The 23,103-nt window shown below is 28.0% G+C and overlaps 1 protein-coding gene across 3 annotated transcripts in view; it reads left to right on the forward strand.

Annotated features, from left to right (window-relative positions):
* Positions 1 to 23,103, forward strand: part of LOC115880255 (CUGBP Elav-like family member 1) — an 863,877-nt gene that overhangs the window by 819,391 nt on the left and 21,383 nt on the right. For 2 of the 3 annotated variants that reach the window (XM_030897433.1, XM_030897436.1), the window contains one exon: positions 14,103 to 21,941. In XM_030897433.1, the coding sequence (XP_030753293.1) occupies positions 14,103 to 14,374 (272 nt within the window). In that variant the 3' untranslated portion in view covers positions 14,375 to 21,941. Of the gene's footprint in view, positions 1 to 14,102; positions 21,942 to 23,103 lie in introns of those variants that run through there. The other variant, XM_030897434.1, reaches the window with a different exon arrangement.

Raw genomic sequence — 23,103 nt, forward strand, 5'->3', positions numbered from 1 at the left:
TAATTCAAAACGATAGAAATAGAAATAAAAGAAGTATCATGGAAGAACTTGGGCTGGAAATGCAAATTAATATTCAAATTATTTTTGGTACATACCGCCGAGTTAATTTTAAGAATTTTTATTAATACTTAGATTATCTTGGAAAAGTGTTGAAAAGATAATGACGACCGACCTTGGTTAGGGGCCATACTTATAAAGTAAACGTCACACCTTAAGGGAGAGGAGGCGATGAAGTGAGTAATTGTGTGACAAGGGGTGGAAGGGGAGCTAAATTTCATGACGTCGTATTTTAAAACTAAGGCTGTATTCCTTTGCAAAACCAGGCGAACAAGACCGGTAAGCTGGTTTTTCTGATCGCGAGATCGGCCCGAAATATTCGTGAATATTTACGTAACAGGAACGCCTAATTTACCACGAACTCAATTTTCGGTTGTCCGAAGTTTGATCTGCGTGGTGGTTTGTTCGGAGATTAAATCGTATGATTAAGGTATTTCAGTTGGTCTGATTCAAATCATTAAAAAATAATTTTCTTTTTTTTTTTTTTTTTTTTTTTTTTTTTTTTTTTTTTAAATGGATTTTTTTATCGCTATGCAGGTAGAAGTCAGTAAAGGATGATGAGGATGAAGTATATGCGTTATTAGAGTGATGATGTTGAACATAATACGAGTTTCGAAAAGTGTTGAGAATAGGGACAAAGAAGGTGCTTACAAACTGTTAGTGTTATAGCATCTTTCGGATAATGGTACAAAGTTCAAAGAATTTTTCCGATTAACTCCACAACTATTCCATACTGGTACTAAATTACATAAATGAATTGAAATTAAATATTGACATAAGAAATAGTAACAGTCCAACTTTTTTAGAAACCGTGAATAATTTATTATTCAAATGCGTGACAAGAAATAAAAAATCGACAGGTCTGAAATCTATGTTCGAGAAATAAAAACACTGGTCGAATTTTAAATTAATTCTATTGATTCGACTTACACAACATACTACGTAAAATAGTAATTTTATAAAATATATTTTGATTTTTTTTTCCACAATTTTTTTTCTACATGAGACCTTAAACCTACCTAACGAAGTTCGGCGAACCTACGTCCGGATTATGAGAGTCGTTCAACATAAAAACTAGTTTTGATACAGACGACACTGCTGTCCGCATACGTTCCCGAAATATCGTTCCGAAATTTCGTTCCGATCTAGACAAACAACTACTGCGTCCTACATATATACTGGGTTTGGCCGGAAACGCTAACGAACTTTTCGTGCTATATCACCGAAATATTTCGGGCCGATCTGTTCAGAAAAACCAGGCCATTGAAACTACGTGTAAAAGCGTGTTTCTGAAAAACTCGGCTTTGTATTAGTAGCGAACGGTTTGGTGAAAATACTCGGAAACCGTCACAATGATTGACGTTTTTTCTGCTTTCAATACCGTCTATTTCATAAATTTAGCTCTATTGCATTTTGAATGTACCTATTCTCTGCTTATACGTTTGCTCTTCTTTTCAATGGAGTTAATATTGAGAAAGTACGGTATGATCGAGAAAAAGACGGCGTCAGCAATGGCTATGAAGTGAATGATTTCGCTGCCATTTTATATGTAAATATATTGGAATTATCATTGAGCATTCATGAGCCATGCGCTGACGCCGTTTTTATTCGATCATACGTACTTCGTACTAATAAACTGTTAGACTCGTTAGACAGCTCAAGGGAAGATTTGCAGGTCCAATACTAAAACAGCTCAACTAATAATAAACAAATCTAAACGATATTTATACTGTCAAGCTTAGACTAAAAACATTTCGACGTTATGTGTTGCTTGTTGTTTCATGTTTCTTAAATGTTCCTCGAATTTAGGAATACAAGCTGCATGATATAATTATAATGGTACCAAAAAGTAATTCTATTAGTCAATTAAATTTATTTATCTTAACTGCCTACCTCCATTGCATTTGGATGTAAATACAAACTGGGAACTTCCAATATATTGCTTGATTTCTGGTACATAAAGGACATCGATTGACAAACAAAACCAGAAACCCCAGCCTTCTCGCGCTGAATTGTTTGGTGACACGCTATAACCCGATTTGATTCAGGGAAACCGTGTGCCGTATATGCGAAGTAAAAGCTTCTAGAAACCGATTAGATAATGAACATAAAACCATAACCAAGGTAAGCAACGGAATGCACCCTAAAAGTATTAAAATTTAAAATATTAACGGAAAACTTAAATATAGTAATAGAGTGGGTTCAAAGCGCATGGACTCAAGATGACTAAGTTTGTATCTTTCATTATTATAACTAATCCCTATTTGTTTTGTTAATTTTTTCAAATGTTTGATTTGATGTGGATTTTATTAAAAAATAATTTAAAGCGAAATAAAAGTAATTTCGGAACTGCTCTTTTAAATTAATAATTTCTAGAAGTAAAATACTAAAATATGTGACGTCACACTATGGAAGGAGAACTTTCACAAATGTGACAAAGAAGGCGGGTTGTCAAAAATACTGAAATTCGTATGGCGTAATTTATGTATGGTCCCATGAAAGGTTACTTCATGAAATATATAGTTTAAAAGGTTGTGGTAATATTTAATTGTATTCAGATGATTCAAATAATAATTGGCCAATGATATATCTTCACTCTGGTCGTTATCAAATACAGACTAAATTAAATCTCAAAACTATTGTGTTTAGATAAGTTTTCAAACACTATGTACAGGGTGGCGCCTCTCATACGACACGGAGTTTTATGTACTAGAACACCCTATATATTTTAGGATTCTGGAAGAAAAATAAAAGTGAGTTTAATTAGAGAAGTTTATGACTAAAATGTAAAGATTTTGTGCATATTTAACATTTTCTAAAAATGAAGAACAATTTTTAAATTTCAATAAAAGCTACCTAAATTCGAATTTACATAATTTTATTAGCTTAGCACGTAGTTAAAATAACGATTGTACTTTAAATCAAAAACTTGGCCCAAAAAGTTATACAGGGTAAGACAAAATTAATATTAAACATTGGTTACATTTAAAAGCAAATTACTCTTTTATTTAAATGAAACACCCAGTATATTATTTCGATATTCAATGGGGAACTAATGTCTCTTCAAACTACCATTGGGGTGGCCTACCCCTTAAATAAAATTTTTTATAGATATTTTCATGTTTATGATTTAGTGTCAGTAGACCTTTATTATTTGATAAAATCTAGGTGGCTGTGATAGTCTGACGTTACTTCAACATAGCTGGGATATTAGTTCAACTTTAACAACTATTATTCTCAGAAATTTGCCAAAAATGGAAACTTATTCTACATGAGAGAGAATTGTTATGATTCTATTAGTTGGTGACTGCAGTGTGCATTCACCATTTAATAGAATACTTAAACATAAAAAAACATGAGAGAAATTATAGTGACTGACTTTCGAAGTAGGCCTTCATATATGCCTTTTAACATAAAAAGGTCTTTTGAAAAGAGAATCATTTTATGCAGTGAACTGAACAGGAAAGAAAACATATTGGGCATTTGATTTCATCTAGCTAATTTTTGTGTTATAATTACGCTTAAATCTGGTTTTAATTAACAATAATTAAAAATATGTTTTTAAACGTGTATATTATTTTGAGTGCCGTTGGTATTTTCTCATCCTTTTAATTTTGCAAATTAACAAAAGGTATATCACACAGCCATCTAGATTTTTTCAAATAATATGATCTACTGACACAAAATCATAACAATTAAAATATCTAGGAAAATCTTTGTCTAAGGGGTAGGCAACCTTAATAATATTTTGAAGATATATAAATTCCCCATTGAACACCGGAAAATATACTGGGTGTTCCATTTAAAATAAATGAGTAACTTGCTTTTAAAAGTGACTAATGTTTTATATTAATTTTGTCTCACCCTGTATAACTTTTCGGGTCCAATTTCAATTTGGTTTAACATACAATGGTTACTGTAATTAAATATCAGGCTATACAAGGTCAACTAAAATTTAGGTAGCTATTATCGAAATTTAAAATTTGTTCTTCATTTTCACAAAATGTGAAATATGTCAAAATCCTTAAATTTTATGTATATGCTTCTTGAATAAAACTCACCTTTATTTTTTTCATAGAATCCGAAAATCAATAATATACAGGGTTGTTCACCACAGACGACACGGAGTATTGTAGCTAAATGATTAGATTTTTACGAATTGTAAGTTTTGGGTTCGTTGAAGTACTATTAGAGCTACAATTTAAAAATATTTTTACAAGATACAGAGTGTCCCAAATAAATAAAGAATATCAAAGTTGTATTTTTTTAAATCGAACACCCTGTATATTATTACATTTTTAGTTTCTACGATTAAAATAAAGGTTAATTTGATTAAGGTTTATTACACTTAAACATTACCGTTTTTGAAATATTTTCAATTTTGTGAAATTGCAGTAAAAATTTTAAGGCTTTATTTCTCCGAGGATATCAAAGTGTTTAATACTAAATATTTACTGAAGTCTATTTATTGATCTGTTATTGTGTTGCAATAACAAAAATAATACTACCTCATACAGAGTGTCTAAAAATTTATTTTAAATTATTTTTAGCTTTAAACGGCAATAACTTGTTTAATTTAAATGGAACGCCCTGTATATTTTAGGAGAATCAGATGCAAAATTTAATTGTCTATCAAATTTTATTATACCATTTTTTATCTATCTCTTTAAGTTTTCGTTGAAAATGCATTTTCTTATAATTTAGACCTCATTTATCACTATACCTATGGAATATTGACATTTCAGATTTTTTTAAAGCAACAAATATGTACAAAATGTACAGGTGGTAAATATTGCAAGCCCATTGGTATACAAAAAAACTATTTAAATCTTTGTAAAAAAATATACCAATTAAATATACCACCATTATGTCCGACCAAAAATTAGTTAATTACATACTTTTAAATTGTTTTAATTAATAAAATATTCTAAATAAATGTGGACTTGGCTCAGAAATTAATATAATAATAAGTTCTGAAAATGAATGTCTCTGTTGTTATAAGAGCATTTGTCAAAAAATGAAATATAATTTTTAAGGTGTTACTTTTTACCACACTGTCTAATACACATACAAAATTCAGTTTTTTAATATTTGGCGCAATTATTATTAATCAACGCAAACAGTCAATTAATGTAGTTTGAATACTGGAATCATATTAATTGATCCTCATTAACAAATATTTAAACAGTTTTTTTATTTCTTAATGAAATAAACAAACTATATCGACAATATTAGTATCTGTACTCTTTAAAAATTTGGTACATCTTTAAAAATAATCTAAAATGTCAGTATTCGATGGGTATATTGATAAATGAGTTTTAAATGACAAGAAAATGCATTTTCTACGGAAACTTGAAGAGATAGTTAAAAAATGGTATAAAACTTGATAGACAATTACATTGTGCATCTGATTCTCATAAAATATACAGGGTGTTCCATTTAAATTAAATAAGTTATTGCCGTTTAAAGCTAGTACTTATTTAAAATACAATTTTAGACACTCTGTATAAGATAGTATAATTTTTATTATTGCAACACAATAACTGATCAATAAATAAACTTCAGTAAATATTTATTATTAAAAACTTTGATACCCTTGGAGAAATGAAGCCTTAAAATTTTGACTGCCATTTCACAAAATTGAAAATATTGCTAAAACGGTAAGATTAAAGTGCGGTAAACCTTAATCGAATTTACCTTTATTTTAATCGTAGTAACTAAAAATGTAATAATATACAGGGTGTTCCATTTAAAAAAAAACCACTTTGATATTTTTTATTTATCTGGGACACTCCGTATCTTGTAAAAATATTTTTAAATTGTAGCTCTAATAGTCCTTCAACGAACCCAAAACTTACAATTTGTAAAAATCTAATCGTTTAGCTACAATACTCCGTGTCGTATTTGGTGAACAACCCTGTATAGGGTGTTCCATTACAAAAAAACTAACTTTGATTTGTAACTTTTAGAACTCTATATATTTTTATAAAGTGCTTTCAAATAACCTTAATAGCAAGTGGGATAAGTAATGTTTACGCTTTATATAAACGTTGGAATTAGGTTAAATAAATTAAATATACTGTAAAAAATCAATTTGCTGGATTTGCGGGTGGAAGTATTTATATAAACACAAACAAGTTGCGCAAAGCTGTCATTTAAATATTATATCAACTGGTGGGAGATACAACGGCATTATTTATAAAGCTTAATGGACTTTCTTTATGAAGTTAAATAGTGACTAAAAACCGTTAATTTTTCATCACTAAATGCACGTTTATATTTACACTAGGTATTTTTAATTCGTTAAGTGCTACGCTTTTCTGTTTTCTCGTCATGTTTATCATGTAGGTATGTGTTTATTACGTCCTTAAATATGGGTATAAAATTTTTATTAATCACATTATTGCATACCTATAGAAGAATAAATTGATATTAGGTTTTTATTGATTCATTTTTAGTCAGCAAATATTACATTGCACATACCATAGGTAATAATTTCCTGTCCATAATATCTATTTATATATTATGGGTATCTATATTTTCTTTTTGGTGAGACATAACGACAAACACATATGGGAATGTATGTATATGTTAGTAGTGATATTGAACAATAAAGACACACGCAAAATTTATTAGGTATTCTTATTGAAGTGCTCATTCTCTATATTAATTATTTATTTTAATAGTCAATAATATTTTTAGTTGCAATTACAATCAGAAATGCAATATATTATTTATTTACGGTTTAAACATTATAATAAATATACAGGGTCACTGTTATGTATGGAAACGATCGATTATTAGGTTAAATATTGGAGGTACCACAAAAAAGTTAAATATAAAAGTTATAGGGTTTATAAATATCTATTAGCTGGTAATAAATTTAAGTATACAGAGTCGGTCATAAAGTCGTGACACATCAAAGTTTTATTTTTTTAAATGGAACCCCCTGTATATTATTTCATATTTCGGTTCTTCCTTCAATTCTAAGCAAAAATCGAAATCACACAAAACTAGATACTTAATAATATTTGACATTAGTTCTCAAGTTAGCATTTATAGATGTATCAAATGAGAGTATATAGCAAGTCTGGAAATTACAAAATTTTCGCTTAACATTTAAATTCTTCAATTTTTGTACACAGTGTATTACGATTATTGCTTAAAATTGAAGGAAGAATTGAAATATGCAATAATATACAGGGGGTTTCGTTTAAAAAAAATAAAGTTTGATGTGACACAACTTTATGACCGACCCTTAGACCCCCGAGAAATTATGACTAAACAGTTTCTTTTGAACTTTTGACACAAAAAGATTTCAAATTTATGATTGCAGTCTAATAACCTATTTAGTCAACATGTTTAATTTATGTCAATGATGACGGGTATTGATAATTTCGATTCCAAATATCTCGAGAACCATTACTCGTAGCGATTTTTACCAAGAGACCTTTTTTATGTAAAAAAAGTCGCAAATGTATACATTTTTTTTTTACTCAGTAGTTTTATACAGGTACCGACAAAAAGTTATTACTCTTCAAAACAGTTAAAACATATGTAGGTAGGTGGTGCCACCTACAAATGGGAGTTATATTGACATCAAAATCAAATTTCTCATGTCAAAAAAACGCCCATCCACCAATTTTCATCCAAATAGTGACGTTACTTCAGAAATAATTTTGAAAAAATCGAAATAAAAATGAAACTTCTACACCCTGTATCTCCGAAACTAAGCATTTTAGGACATACATTTATACGAACTTTTTTACTTACTTTTATCTGCAGAATATGCTGCCAAAGTTTCCGAAATACAGTTCGGACCACCCTGTATATGCTGCCAACATAGAACCATCTTAAAGATTTCCTGATGAAGTAAATGCAATACTGACTTAATAATGAGAATTGTATTTAGATAAGAAATTATATTATTTATTAATAAAATATTTAACAGGTTTAATTGAAGGGGTGGCTGCAATAACCAGGCAGCACCACTTTCTTACTAAAATTATATTTTAACTAAGTTACCCTTTAAAAATAGGTCGAAAATATGCTATAAAATAGGCTGTGGAACAGTACCTATATGACAAAGTTACTGGAGGTACCTTGCTTTCGGTTTGCAACAAAAACTGGACAGCTATTATTAGAGCTGTTTGATTTGGCTAGCAAAATTTATTAAAATGGAGCTGCCTGATTATTTCAGCTACCTCTTCAATTGTAAAATGCTACTAAGTCCGTATTTTTTGTTCATGCAATTGACTGATATACTATATTAGTGGCGTATTGCTATCTAGCAATACGCCACTAATTGCTACTGTAGTTTCACTATACCGGGTTAACCAAAAGTCTCGACCCAGTTAATCAACTTTTCTGTTGAACTTTCGAATACAAAAATGATAAAATAATATTTTTTATCTACAACCGTTTAGTTATAATGTGTATACATCACTATTTTTCTAGTATTTCAGTTACGTTATATATTATATTATTATAGATTCATAACACAACTATAGTCTGTCCAACGAGAAGATCCTTGACAGTGATATATGTGTCTGTCATTTATATTTCAAAGTAGTTTATTTTATTTTACAAAGAAAGAAGTTGGTACAACTGGAACGCATAGCAGGAAATTAATATATGTATTTAAAATTTGACTGACAAGTCACTTCAAAATATTGTGAAAAAAACTGTATAAAACTGAAAAAATGTAATCGATTTATTTTATTTAATAAAAAACGGTATGTGTTAATACAAAACAAACAAAAATAAGACATCACATACCAAAAAATATAAAAAATAACTATTTCTTTACTTTCAAGCTTTATGAAACTTCCCGCATTTATGATTATATTTATCAATATAACTTATGTACAAATACAAATTTGTAATATCCCGCAGGAATAAATAAAACAACATAAATAAAACAAACTATTTTATTAATAATAACACTTACCAAATTTTATATCTCACAGGTTGATTAATTAACTTTAATATTAATTTTTTTAAACCAGTACCTTTTGACATTATTTTTCTGCAGTACTAAAATCCATTATTTACCTATCGTGTGATGTCGATATTTTACAGCTACTCCAGTTTTTAGTATGTGTTTAGTATGGTCCTTCTACCATATTCGAGATGCACTTATCTACGACGAGATGGTATACGAACTTTATTGATAGTAACTTTATTTGTGTATCTGTATAAGACTTTCTGCCTGGGCAGCGAGTATTAACCCTAAACTGTGCTCTGGGTTCAACAGTTAATTTTCACTCAATTTTTCCTCCACTTGACTTCAAAAGACACAAAACACACGTAATAACACGAATCAAAGTGCATCATCTTCCAAAACGCAGGGTATTTGACAAAAGTTGTCACAAAATTATAACCTATAATTTGGCAAGACTTTGACAAACGTCAAAAATCTAAAGGCGAGTTCATACGCATCGGCGTCCGTTTGTCGTTCATCGTTCCGTCAAACCAATAAAATTGAAATACGATCTGTCATTTTTGAAATAAACCAATAAAACTGGTTAAAAACAACAAGTGGCGACACATGACGAATTTATATTTAAACCCATCCATAGTTAACTCAAAAATTATTAGAGCTTTTTTTAGTAAAATAAATAGATTGGTATGGGACGTCATCTGCTTTTCTTCTGTCATCGTCTGTCGAAATCTTACCTGAGAAAAAAAAAACAGAGTATAGTGGTATTATGAATCTATAACACAACTAGTTTTCATAATAATGAAAAACAACTACGAACCTCTAAATATATTAATTTTTGATACAAATTCCTACTACTAATTATTATAAATATTAATAACACCATTTTTTACACTTCTTCAAAACAATTCCTTCTGCTGATGATGACAATTATAATTAAAAAAATGTGACAAATGTCATAGTTAAAGGTGCTAAAGGTGGACGACTAATAAACGAAAATTAAAACAGCATTTTCTTATTTTTCGGTTGTAGATAAAACGTTGTACATGACACTTGCGTTTAAACATGATTACAACACTCGTGTGATTAGAACGACGAGGTCGTAGACCGAGTTCACACTCGTAATCGTTCACACACGTTGTTGTAATCATGTTCATAAACACACTTGTACTGTAAATAACTATAAAATCATTCCTCATCCCCGTTGTTTATGTTTTATTTTACCCTATTAGGAAATCGTAAATTACTATGCATTTCTGTAAGCTTAAAAAGTAAATATGTTAAAAGCTTTATATTAAGTTTGTTTTAACAAATACTTTTTGCGCTAATATCTATAAAAATATTGAAAACTCCAATTGTGATTATTTTAAAAAAAAATCAATGGTTCACTGAAAACCATTAATAAATTGAATCCAGAACAGAGTGTAATAATTTAAATAAGGTATTTTATGCCTTCTAGCTGTCAGGAGAAGGTTGTTGAAAGAAAAACAGCAAAAGCAACGTATGTAGTAGTATAGCATCAGCATTTATATTATTGTTCTAAGCCGTTGCCGGCTCTAGCCTAAGGACTGTCTGTCTGTTATTACGAAAACAAGTAAAACTAGGACTCGACCGACGTACCACGGATTACGTGACATCTAATCCTCGCACGCCATCAGGGTGGGCTAGAGCAGCGACGATGTTCATTTGTTACTGGAGCGAAACGACATAATCGTTAGAGTCGGCTTCTAGTTTTACTTTATGCCGACTTTGTCATTAGAAGGCCACTACAACCAGACACCGATTCTTGTGGTCCGTTCTAATTTCGTAATGGTTGCTTCATAGGGGAAACTGTAGAGTTAGCTTATACAGAAACATACGGTAATATCAACTTCACAGAAAATAAAATTAGTGATACTATTTTATTATATATTTTTTATCAATAGCAATGTTTCTGTATTTGTTGCTACTACTATGTCTTTTTCAGTTAGAGATATTTTGTGATTTAGATCTGTGAAATATGCATTTTTAAATAATATGGTAAATGTTAATTATAAATTCCTAAACAGAAAATGGTGAAAAAATAAAATAAAAAAGTATTATAATTTATGAAACAAATTTTAAAACTGCTGTTATTTAGATATTTTTTTTAAATATACAGTGTGGCGCACCTCATTCGCCTCGGTTGATTATACGAAAACGGACAGATGTAGAAATAAAATATTTTATGGGTATATGTGGGGAGGTAATGTGCGCAATTTAAAATTATTTTGAAATATCCAGGGTGTTTCAGAACTAAGATTAAAATTATATTTTTTTCTTGTGGAACACACCCGGTATTTTATTTCATTTTTGGATTCTTGGGCCCAAAAAAAGGCATTTATTATAAGGGCAATGTTTGATAGCCCTGTATAAATTTAAGAAAGCAATACCATTTTTCAGTAAAGTTTATTTCCCTATATTTAAACTCAGCATAAGAATTAATTCTGAAAAGTAATGTATAGGGTGTTAATCTTTAAATATCTTAAAAACTGAAGATTTTAACCATTAACCCTTATAATAAATGCGCCCAAGAATCCAAAAATGAAATAAAATACAGGGTGTCCCATAAGAAAAATTATAAGTTTGGTATGGATCTTAGTTCTGAAACACCCTGTATATTGTAAATTGTGCACATGGTCTCCCCACATAAAATATTTTGTTTCTACATCTTTCCGTTCGTATAATCAACCGAGGCGAGTGAGGTGCGCCACCCTGTATAAAAAAATCAGTAATTACAAGCGATAATGATTCTGGTAGTAGTAAATCTGCATATTCAAAGAATATATATTTCACAACAATTTCTAAAACAAGATATCTCTAACGGAAGCATTTTGGCCCGACATCGTCGGCGCCAATGTTTACGCGCTTGCATGCATGCAACTCAAGAATTTATTTGAAAAACTGCCGAAGCTTGCTGCACGAATACATGATAAACGACTTTAGGGATTAGTACGATAAGATTGCATAGTTTTTTCTCGCATCGTTAAGCTTTCATTATATGACATGGAAATTGTAAGTTATAGATGTTAATGACAATTAATATGCTTTGTTTACTATGATATGTGAATGAGGTAAAATATGGATTGGTAGTTGATAGAATCTATAAGAGTCTATAATTTTTTTTTATGTATATTATATTTTTAGGTAGGTTTTGTTAAAAAAATTAGTTTTTATGATTGAATTGGTGCATATAATTTTTTTAGTATAAATTAGTATTTCACTGATAAACGTATTATATATAACTTTTATTTCAATATGTAATGGTTTTTTGTTATAAAACTTAAATACCTATAAATTTTATGATTCAATTTCATTTATTCAATAATAGATTAAATTAACTGAGATTTGTTCATTATTTAGAAAAAAAATAAATCATAAAGAAGTTAAATATTTTGTAATAAATTTAGAAAATTCAATATGTACCAAAGAAATTATTATATCAGCATAATTTTTCTTCATATGATAGACATTTCTTTATTACATTTTTTTACAAAATTATATTATGACAAAGTATAACTAGCCCTAATTATTTATACTATGCCGATTTATACAGGGTTAGTCTTAGATAAATGCAAATATTTTCAAGGCTGGTAGATTTTCTAAGTAACTCTCTTCTTTACCTTTTTTCAAATAAGGTAATAATAAAAAAAAGGTCCAAAATAACCAAGTTATTTTACTTTGAAAATAAAAAAAATTGCGCATATGAACCACTGGATCCTTCTGTAAATTCAGACAGAAAGAAATTATTTTTTTTAAATACAAATTTTTCAACTTTTTTGAGAAAAAAAATAATAGACGTATTTCTGGGGTCGAAATATACTACTTAAATACTAAAATATTTGCAGCTATTTAAGACTCATCCTGTATATGTAATATATTAAATACAGTTGAATTAACTTTTCTTATGCATATACCGATATCAAATTAATTATCTATCTTTATTGTTTATCATAAGATGTTTTTATTTAGGGATATATTTTTATTGATTCAACATTCCTCACGAAAAAATAAGAATTATTTTTCACATCAACATCTTACGTCCGATTCTGCTTTGTTTCGTAGCTACAGGGTGTTAAAGTCTTAATAATATTTCGATTTATTGTAATTTTTTTTTTGTAAAAGTTACATAAGTCCTACATATTTTAATGCTAAAAAAGTGTCGATAAATTCATCAGGGACGTGCATATGGGTTATCACTGGAATCTTTTTCAATAAAAAAAATTTGCGGCACTGACTTTTTTCTTTTGATATCAAAATTGTATAGGCCGTTTGACGCCAATTAAAAGTTAGGTATCTCTTGGTATTTTGTCGAATTCGGCCTCCTTGATGAGATAAACGCAATTAAAATAAAAATAATAAAATAAAAATTTTATCTAATTTATTAAAAAATATTACTATTAGTAATTATTACTATTAGTCAAACCTAAGCAATTTGAAATAAAAAAATAATGGTATTTAATATAATTACAAAAAAAATAATTTTAAAAAGTTTTAACATCATGTAAAACTAAAACTGTGCATTTCCAAACCAAACCAAAACAAAACACCCTGTAAACAAAATAGAATCGGACCTATGTTAATATGAAAAATAAATCTAATTTTTACATGAGGATGGCACATGTTTTTTGAAACACCCTGTATATTACATAAATGAAATTTGATTGCATGGTTATCTATAAAAACATTACGGCATTTTGGCCATGATATATATTTTTGATCCATGTTTACACGGACAGAATATGATTAGATCTCATTTTCTAAAGATCAAACTCAAATATGACTTCTGTATTGCTGATCAACAAATAATATTTTAATTAATTAAATGAAGAAATTGCATAATATGTCAGTGTCCACTGTTAAACTATGACACACGATCATGGTGGTTGAACACTGTATAAATATATTATCCTGCGAATAAATCTAGAACATCTGACTGGAAAGCATCTTTTGATAAACTTAGATCCATAAATCAACTGCCTGGCATCTTAAGCGAACGATCATCTGCTTGCTCTTTATCTCTTTCGCCTCTCCAACATCCTTCACATCTAAAACCATCAACTAATCCACACCGTTCTCTTTCCAGGTCCGGAGGGCTGCAACCTGTTCATCTACCACCTGCCGCAGGAGTTCACCGACACCGACCTGGCCAGCACCTTCCTCCCCTTCGGCCCAGTCATTTCCGCCAAAGTGTTCATTGACAAACAAACGAACCTGTCCAAGTGTTTCGGTTTCGTGTCGTTCGATAACGCCTCGTCCGCCCAGCAGGCGATAGCGGCTATGAACGGCTTCCAAATCGGCACCAAGAGGCTCAAAGTGCAGCTGAAGCGGGCCAAGGAGGCGGCCAAACCGTATTAACCAAAGATATATAGTAGGTTTACGCAGTGAGCTGTGCGGATGGGGGGTCGGTAGGTCGGGGTAATGGGGATGCTAGTCGAAAGTTCACAAAAGAAGTGTTTGTTTCTTTACAAATACTATAAATTCTCAGTTTTTTAGGCTCGAAATTCTCAGTACTTTTATTTTTGTCAATAAATTTCAAGAATATTTAGAGCACAGAAGATTCAACAATAGAGTATCATGCTGACGGATTTTAATTCAAGCCAGTAACTTTATTATGGTACTGCATATAAGCAGACATACGATAAATTACATTTTAAATAACTTTTAGTTATTGCCATAGAATCTAAAAGAAAACAGTCGAAGTGTTTGTTTCTCAATAAATACTATAGTCTCAATTTTTAAGACTCAAAACTCTTAACGACATAAAAAAGCTTTTATTTTTATCAATAAATTACAAGAATATTGAGAGCACAGAAGATTCAACAGTAGAGTATCATGCTGCCTGTGTTTTACGTAAATATTACTTATAATTTGTGTAAACATTTAATGATTTTTCCTCAATCAAGTAGCTTTATTATGGTACTGCATATAAGCAGACATACTATAAATGACATTTTATATAATTTTTTTGCCATAGAATCTAAAAGAAATCAGTCGAAGTGTTGTAATAAATTACAAAAATATTTAGAGCACAGAATATTCAACAGTAGAGTGTATCATGCTGCCGGATTTTACCTAAATATTACTTATAATTTTTTTTCTTCAAGCCAGTAACTTTATTATGGAACTGCAAATAAGCAGTCACACGATAAATGACAATTTAAGTAACTTTTAATACCATAGAATCCAAAAGAAAATAGTCGAAGTTTGTTTCTCAAAACCATAGTCTCAATTTTTTACACTCAAAACTCTCAAAGACAGAATTTGTTTTTTTATTTTTATCAGTAAATAAGAAGAATATTTACGGCACAAAGGTTCAACAGTAGAGATTTATATTTGCTAAAAACGAAAGTACTACTTATAACTGATATATACTTTTAATGATTTGTATTCAAGCCAGTAACTTTATTAAACATAACAATTTAAGTAACTTTCAATACCACAGAATCACAACATCGATCGTATTAAGTATTGTAGATTTTAATTGTATAGTTAACAATAGCTGTCGAAATTTATTGTATGAATTATAACTTAATGAAAATCCATAAGAGTAGATCTGTCATCATTTGACTTAAATTGAAAAATATATCAATTGAATATCTATTATCTATTGAAATAATTCGATCGAGACATTCCAAGATAAAATTATTAAGATCAGGAAACATTTTTAGATTTTTCTTGAGTTAACACTTTGGACTCAGGCATGAGGCCCAGACAGCTCAGACATCTTAGATTTTTCTTGAGTTAACACCCAGGCTCAGACATCATGAGGTAAAATTTTAATAATTTTATGATAGTCCAAAAAATAATTATACACTCAGGCACTATGAATTAGGTTAACTTTAGGTTAACTTATTCAGTTTTGTATTTACTAGATAGAAATATATGACCAGTTGAGTATTGTATCTATTTTAGTATACACCTCTATTATATCTACTGGTATTGAAAATAATATGATCGCTCATAATTTTCTTATCATTGTAATAGTTTCCTATAATAATATTATCATATGCAAACTCTAGCATAATAATTATAAACTAAGAGCAAGTATTATTTTCTTACTATAACCACAAAAAACTATGAAAGCTTTAGTGTTTTATGGACTACTCTTTAGAATCATATAGGATACATATGCCTATCATTCTAAAAAATAAACAGTTTTATAATAAACGTCTAAATTTAATCTCGAGATTCAATATTATCAACGATTAGAAAAAAGTGAAGAATTATAGTCAAATTTACATATATATATTTTTTTTTAATTCACTATTTTAACTTGAAGCCAGTAACTTTATTATATTATAATTTTATTATACTCCTTGTGATATAATCTTATATTATTCTTATATCTATGCTCTAGCTTAGTTTTCGAATATGAGCAAGTAACTTTTATATTTTTTAGATTTGATGGCGCACAAAAACTATGTATTTCCCTATAAAAATTACATGTATTTATTTCAGATTCCTAATGGAAAATTGGAAAAAAAAATTATAAAATTTCTAGAGTCAAAGTTATGAACAATTATTATGCGAAGCATAAAAGGTGTCACTCAGTAAAATTTAAAAATTTAAATTTATTGCATAGCAACCAAATATTTATTTTTAATATAAATACAGTACAATTATAACTACAGTACAATAAAAATAATTTAATACTTAAATATATGATTTGTAATTACATACTTTTTTCTGTTATAATTGTAATTGTGCCCTTATGATAATTTTATATTGCAACACAGTTGTAAACTATGAGCAAGTAAAATTTATATTTCGAGATTCTAAACCTAAAAATTATCCTTAAAAAAGTATATTTTTTAATTTTCTAGAGTATCTTTATAAGAAAACAAAAAAGAAATCTACAAGAAAATAATAAATTTAATATAAAATCATAAGAGAAGTGTGTTTGAAAGTGTATGCTTCCTGGAATTGTAAGATCATAGTTTCAGTAACTTCAAACTAAGTATAATCCTAAATTATAATTTATCTTGTTATTTTAGAGACTGTTAAGTTATTAAAATTGTAGATCAAGATCATCAGACACTAATAAAAAAGCAAAAAGATTTATTCAGTAAATTTAAATAAATTTAATATAGCCTACATTGTTCTACTATAGAATATGATGCATCCAAATTTATATATTTCTTGTAAGATAGACTTAAGTTTTATAATTTATCTACGATATCATAATATTTTCGTGACGTTAGTAAATTTATTCTATTATTAGTTTGATGATCCTTATTATAACCATATTTTATCTAACATAGTTAAAAACTGTAAGCATACAGATATACATTTATTTCTAATCTACATATTAAGTTTTGCTTAAAATCAAAGAGAATATCTATTTAAGATCTTTTAAATAGAAAGGAATATCTTTATAAAGCAGGGGAAAAAATAGAATAGAATAATATCCAAAACAACAAAAATTCAATTAATAATTAATAGAAAATCCAAAAAACATAAAAAATTAAAACTAACCAAAATATTATGTAGAATAAAATCAATATCACAGTTAGAGAAGATTTACCATTATGATTAGATATTTTGAAAGGTATCAAATTATTTAAGCAATATTATATAATTTTAAACGAAAATTAATAATTTTAAAACACTTATGGCAGTACTGAATAATTAAATTGATTTATCTAGAGATTGTATAAGATTAATTTAAAAACATGTCCTTTTTAACAACATAGGAAATATATAATATAATTTGAAATGGTTTAAATTAAATAAAACAATGGCCAGTGTATTATAATATTGTATATTTTATTTAATTTATGTTTTATAGCTACTAATTTGTACCAAAGATTTTAACATATTCAACAATAATTTAAATTGAATACCCAGTATTAGTAACCAATATTTAAGTTGTATTCTTTTTTGGCAAAATTATTCTAAAATGTAACTAATTAATCTTTACAAATCTAACATAAAGAGAATTTACTATGACAATATTGACTCAAAAATAAGCATATAACTATTATCTAACCGTTGGAAAATAATAGCTTTTAACTAAAGAGAGAAGCGAAGTTAAACCACCACGAAAAATTAGAAAAATATATCAATTTTTAAATTTATAGAATCGTTACTTTTACCGAGATTATTCTTACACACTTTTACAGCATAAACTATATAAGCAGACATACAACAAATAACAATTTAAGTAGCTTTTATTACCCTAGAATCTAAAAGAAAACATCGGTCCAAACATATATTCTAGATTTTAATAGTATAATTTACAATAACTGTTGAAGTATATTGTATAAATTATATCTTAATTAAAATCTATAACAGGACATATCCGTCATCACTTGTACGTAGAATTTAAGAACACCATTTTAAAAACTTTTATTTTAACACCATTTGTATATCTGTTCTATTTTAAAATAATATGGCAAAAACATTTGGGCTCGTACTCAACACCACCAAGAGATAACATTTTCATTATTTTCTGATAATCCAATTAATTTTACAATTTAGCTAAATTAGTGACATTTAAGTTATCGCTAATTTATTCTGTTTAGTATTTACTAGATAGTACACTAAATAGAATATCTGTCATGTTTAATATATGAGTATATAATATTTATTTTAGTACACCTATTGTGTCTACTGCTTAGTTTAAAAGTAATATCATGAGAAAATTATATATTTTTAGAAAACGTACTTTTGTACTTTTTGGCAAAAATTAATATGTTTCACACTCATATTATATTTATCATAGAACATCTAAGGTAGAATTTTAAAAATTTCAGAATAATCACAAAAACATTTAAGATTTAGGTTTATATATGATTATAAATTTGTATAACTAGTTAATAAATTATTAAATTGATTTCTTTCGAGCGCCTGCTTTTTTGAAAATAATATGATCAAGATACCTATAACAAATATATAAATATAGTCAATATAGAATTAAATATTTTTATAACACTTTTTATATACTTTAGGGTATAATAATGCAAGCTCATAGTCAACTTCAAGTATAGAATTTTAATTATTTTATGATTTTTGTTAAATTATTGATATTCAGTTATAATTCACTCATCCCGTTTATGATTTGCTATGTAAATCAATACTAATCATCCCTAATTGATATAGCATTAAATTTATTTTAAGAACGTATTTTTATAAGCTTTTAAATATATGACGGTTAAAATATAACAGAAAAAATACTTAATATAAGTTGTGTAAATAAGTAATGTGTGAGCTTATATTCAACATCAAAAGTAGAATTTTAGTAATTTTATGATATCCAAATAATTTTAAACTTTGGTTAAATTATTGACTTTAGGCTATCAGCATTAAACTTAATTTGAAACACCTTTTGTATATGCTACATTTGAAAATAACATCATAAAAACATAAGAGATAAATTATTTATTCAGGAAAATATTACTAGAAAGTATTTTATATAGTTCTTGATTAAATATCGGAGCTCATGGCCAGTAGTAATTTTAAAGTTTTGGTTATATTAATGAGTTAGTATTTACTTATCTCATTTAGTATTTACTAGATCTTTTCATGTAAAAGAAATGAGAATTACACACCTTTTATTCTAAATAATCTTGGTACAGTAATCCAGAAACAAACATTTTTAAATAAATTTTAAAATATCTATTATAATGAACTTTCGACTAGCAAACAAGACAAAACCGAATACCGACCTCATTCCATTAGCCCACCAAGTAAAAATTAAAACAAAACAAACAAAAAAATGATAAGATAAAAAAGCCAGTACACCCCAAAAATTAATTTTGTACTACGTCTCCCTTGTACAAAGAAGCACCGCGCCAGTGCAGTGTTCCCAACTCAGGATTTAGCTGCTATAGAAACTATTGAAATATTTTTACTAGTGAACGAAGACGATCGCCCTGTACATTAATAAGATTAATTATTGTATATGGTCTCACATTTTAATATTTGATGATGATCGAGAACCAGTAAGGTGTCAGTTTTTTCTTTCTTTTATTTGTTAGACTTGTACGTGCTCCATCAGTCGTTGTTGTTTTTAGTTTGTCTTTCTTTTTATCATTATTTATATAACATATCGTGTTCTTTGTTTATTTATGTCCATACTATGCCCGTTATACAGTGACGTTCGTAAAATCCATATCAAATATCATTTATATTTAATTTTATATGATAAAAAAATATGATGATAAAAAATTACAGAATTTTGCATCAAATATTTTTTATAAAGAGTGCCAAATATGCTTTTTTTCATAATTTTGAAAAGCCTAACATCTATTTATCCCCCTATCTTCGATATACATTTATTTTTATTTTTCAAATCATAATGACGTCATTTAATTTAAAAACCATTTCATTTATCATAATAACCATTTCAAACGATCAAATAATAATCACCATAAGCGTAGAAGTAACATTTCATTTTGGGCTTTACTACATCTGCATTACTACAGTTCTCGACAGTAACATTGACAGATATTTGGGATTCTTGTTAATCGTTAAAATTTCAATTAAAAAAATATAGTTTTTAAACAAAAACCAAATGTTCTAAAAACTATTTATTTATATTTTAATACGGTTTTAACGTTTAGCAACTACTGCTTATAAATCACGCCATAACAGTTTCACTGTCAAAAACTTCACTAATAAGCATACATTTTAATTGAATAGCTGGGTATATTTAATATAGAAAAACCTACCTAACTAATTGGTTAAATTTAGAAAAATAGAAAATAATTTAGCAAGTATAACATAAATATGATATATAGTTGGAATAGAGTTCCTAAGAAGAATTTTATTTGGTTTGTATGTCTTATTTACAGGTAAAATAGGTCCAACCACAGATTTTTTTAAAGCATCGTTTTCAAGTTTTTTTTACAATTTTAACACCAATGGATATAAAGAAACTTCTAAAAGATATGTATTTTAATGTATTAAATTTATTTTTTATTATATTATTAACGGGCTATCATACCTTATCAAGTTATGAAAAAAAACATATTTTAGCACTGTGTATAAAAAATATGTCAAGTGAGTTCTATCTTAATGAAAATTTGATGAACATTAACTGTATAAAACAATAAGAATAAATGCTACAGAAAAATGAACAATTAATAAATAATATAAATATCGTAGTTCTCGAAAAAAATATTATCATTAACGATATTGAAAAAACTATATTAAGAGATTTTTATACATTTACTTTGGCTTATTCTTTGGGCATTCTTGTAAATAATAACTGAGCAGATGAGGAAAACATTCCATTTAATATCTTATTATTTTTACCTAATTTGACGGTTGTCATCAAAATCGAATCTTTGATGGAGTGGAAAATTAGATATGTATATGTGAGCACACCATACTGGTTCTATAAATGGCTGTATCTCTGGCAAAAATATAGGGCTCTTGTAACAAGGTTATGAAGAATCGCATCGGGACTTTTTAAACAATTTTAGCACTAGATTTGCAAAAAAAACAAATAAATGGACTTCTAGCCAATAATTATTACACTTAAAGATGACTGAATCTGATGTCTCCGATGCGCAAATTCATCAATCAAATTTACAGTTACAAGAAACCTATATTTCTGCTTAACCTAAAGTATATGACGAGGATGTACCGTATATAAATGTTATGTTGGGTTTATGTTGATTTTTTTCTTCTGGTTTTTCGATTAGGTATTTTAGTTATTTTTTTTCTATATCTCTGTAAAATTGTTTGTTATCGTGGCGTGCGCGCGTAGACATCCTCTGTTGTTTAAGTTTTTCTCTTTAATTCCTATAGGCCACAGTTTTTTCTTTTTTTTTGTAATTGTTGAGTGACTTATTATGTTTCCATTTTGAGTCTTTACATTATTATATTACTACCTTAATATACATATTGAGCATGTACTTTAATTGAATTGTACCTTTATTTTCTATTGTTATTAAACCAAAGTTATTAGACCAAACCACTGGCTGTTTTGTGTTAATATTTGTTTAATATTTTGCAGGGTTATATTTGTTTTATTTTGCAAGGACTCTGTTGTCGAAAACAGAACAGGATTGACTGTGGTAGTTACAGCTGCAATAGAGTACTAGTCTCTTTAGAACGTCTACGGTGTAGTACCTTAGTTTTTGTAAAATGATTACGATAAAAAAACTAAAGAATACTTATTTATACCAGTAGCATTAGAATTTTAGATTTATTAAATTTTATTTGAGTATTTTATTAAACCTCGCATTTATTTAGAACTAAAATGTGCAATATTTATTTTAGTGAAGGGGAGGGGGGGTTATAAGATAGATTAAAACAAGAATACTTTAGCTTTGATTTAAAAAGTTTCAATCACTTTGTCTCCATATCAGTAGCAATAATACAACTCAATGCTTCCTCTACAATACGATAATGGTGTCCAGAATATGTACCTCAAAATTCTATATTGAGACATACCTGAATTATACTCACATATATATGAGGAAAAATTTATTTTCCCGAAGCAGATTTCCAAAAAAAAAAAACGTTTTTGTCACATGAAGCTATAGAGGCACATAAAATCTATTATGCTCTAATAATCTAGTTGGCGAAAATATGGAATTTTATTTTAGTACCACAAATTATATTTGACAAAAAGCTTCATAACAAGCTTAAAAAATTGATAAATTTCAAATTAATTAACGTTCTGGTTTATTTTTTCTTGGTGCCCTCTAACGGACAAACGAAGCACTTTTGTATAAATGTAAATGTGCAATTAACTTATTTTGATTCAAAAAATACATAGTTCTTCTATGTCCACAGAATATTAGAACTCCCTGTATATTTTATAGGTCTGCTTTGGAAAATAAATTTATTAAAACATGTTAAAGTACTTAGCAAAATATAGTCTTCCAAAATCTCATTCAAATCGGAATAATGGTTCTTAAAATATCTGAAAAAATATATTTATTTTTTTAAAGTTTGATGCTCTCTAGTCCACTGAATATTGGGACACCCTGTATATCCTTTAAGTTTAATAACTAATGAAAAATATCTTAGATTGAATTATTTGGAGTATTTGTAGCTATGCAGAAACCATTCTGAATGTTTTCTGAATATATTTTTATGCTTAATAACGTACATACAATCATACTACA

Source organism: Sitophilus oryzae, unplaced genomic scaffold, assembly GCF_002938485.1.
Source record: "Sitophilus oryzae breed Bouriz unplaced genomic scaffold, Soryzae_2.0 scaffold_1620_pilon_pilon, whole genome shotgun sequence".
Classification (NCBI taxonomy): domain Eukaryota; kingdom Metazoa; phylum Arthropoda; class Insecta; order Coleoptera; family Curculionidae; genus Sitophilus; species Sitophilus oryzae.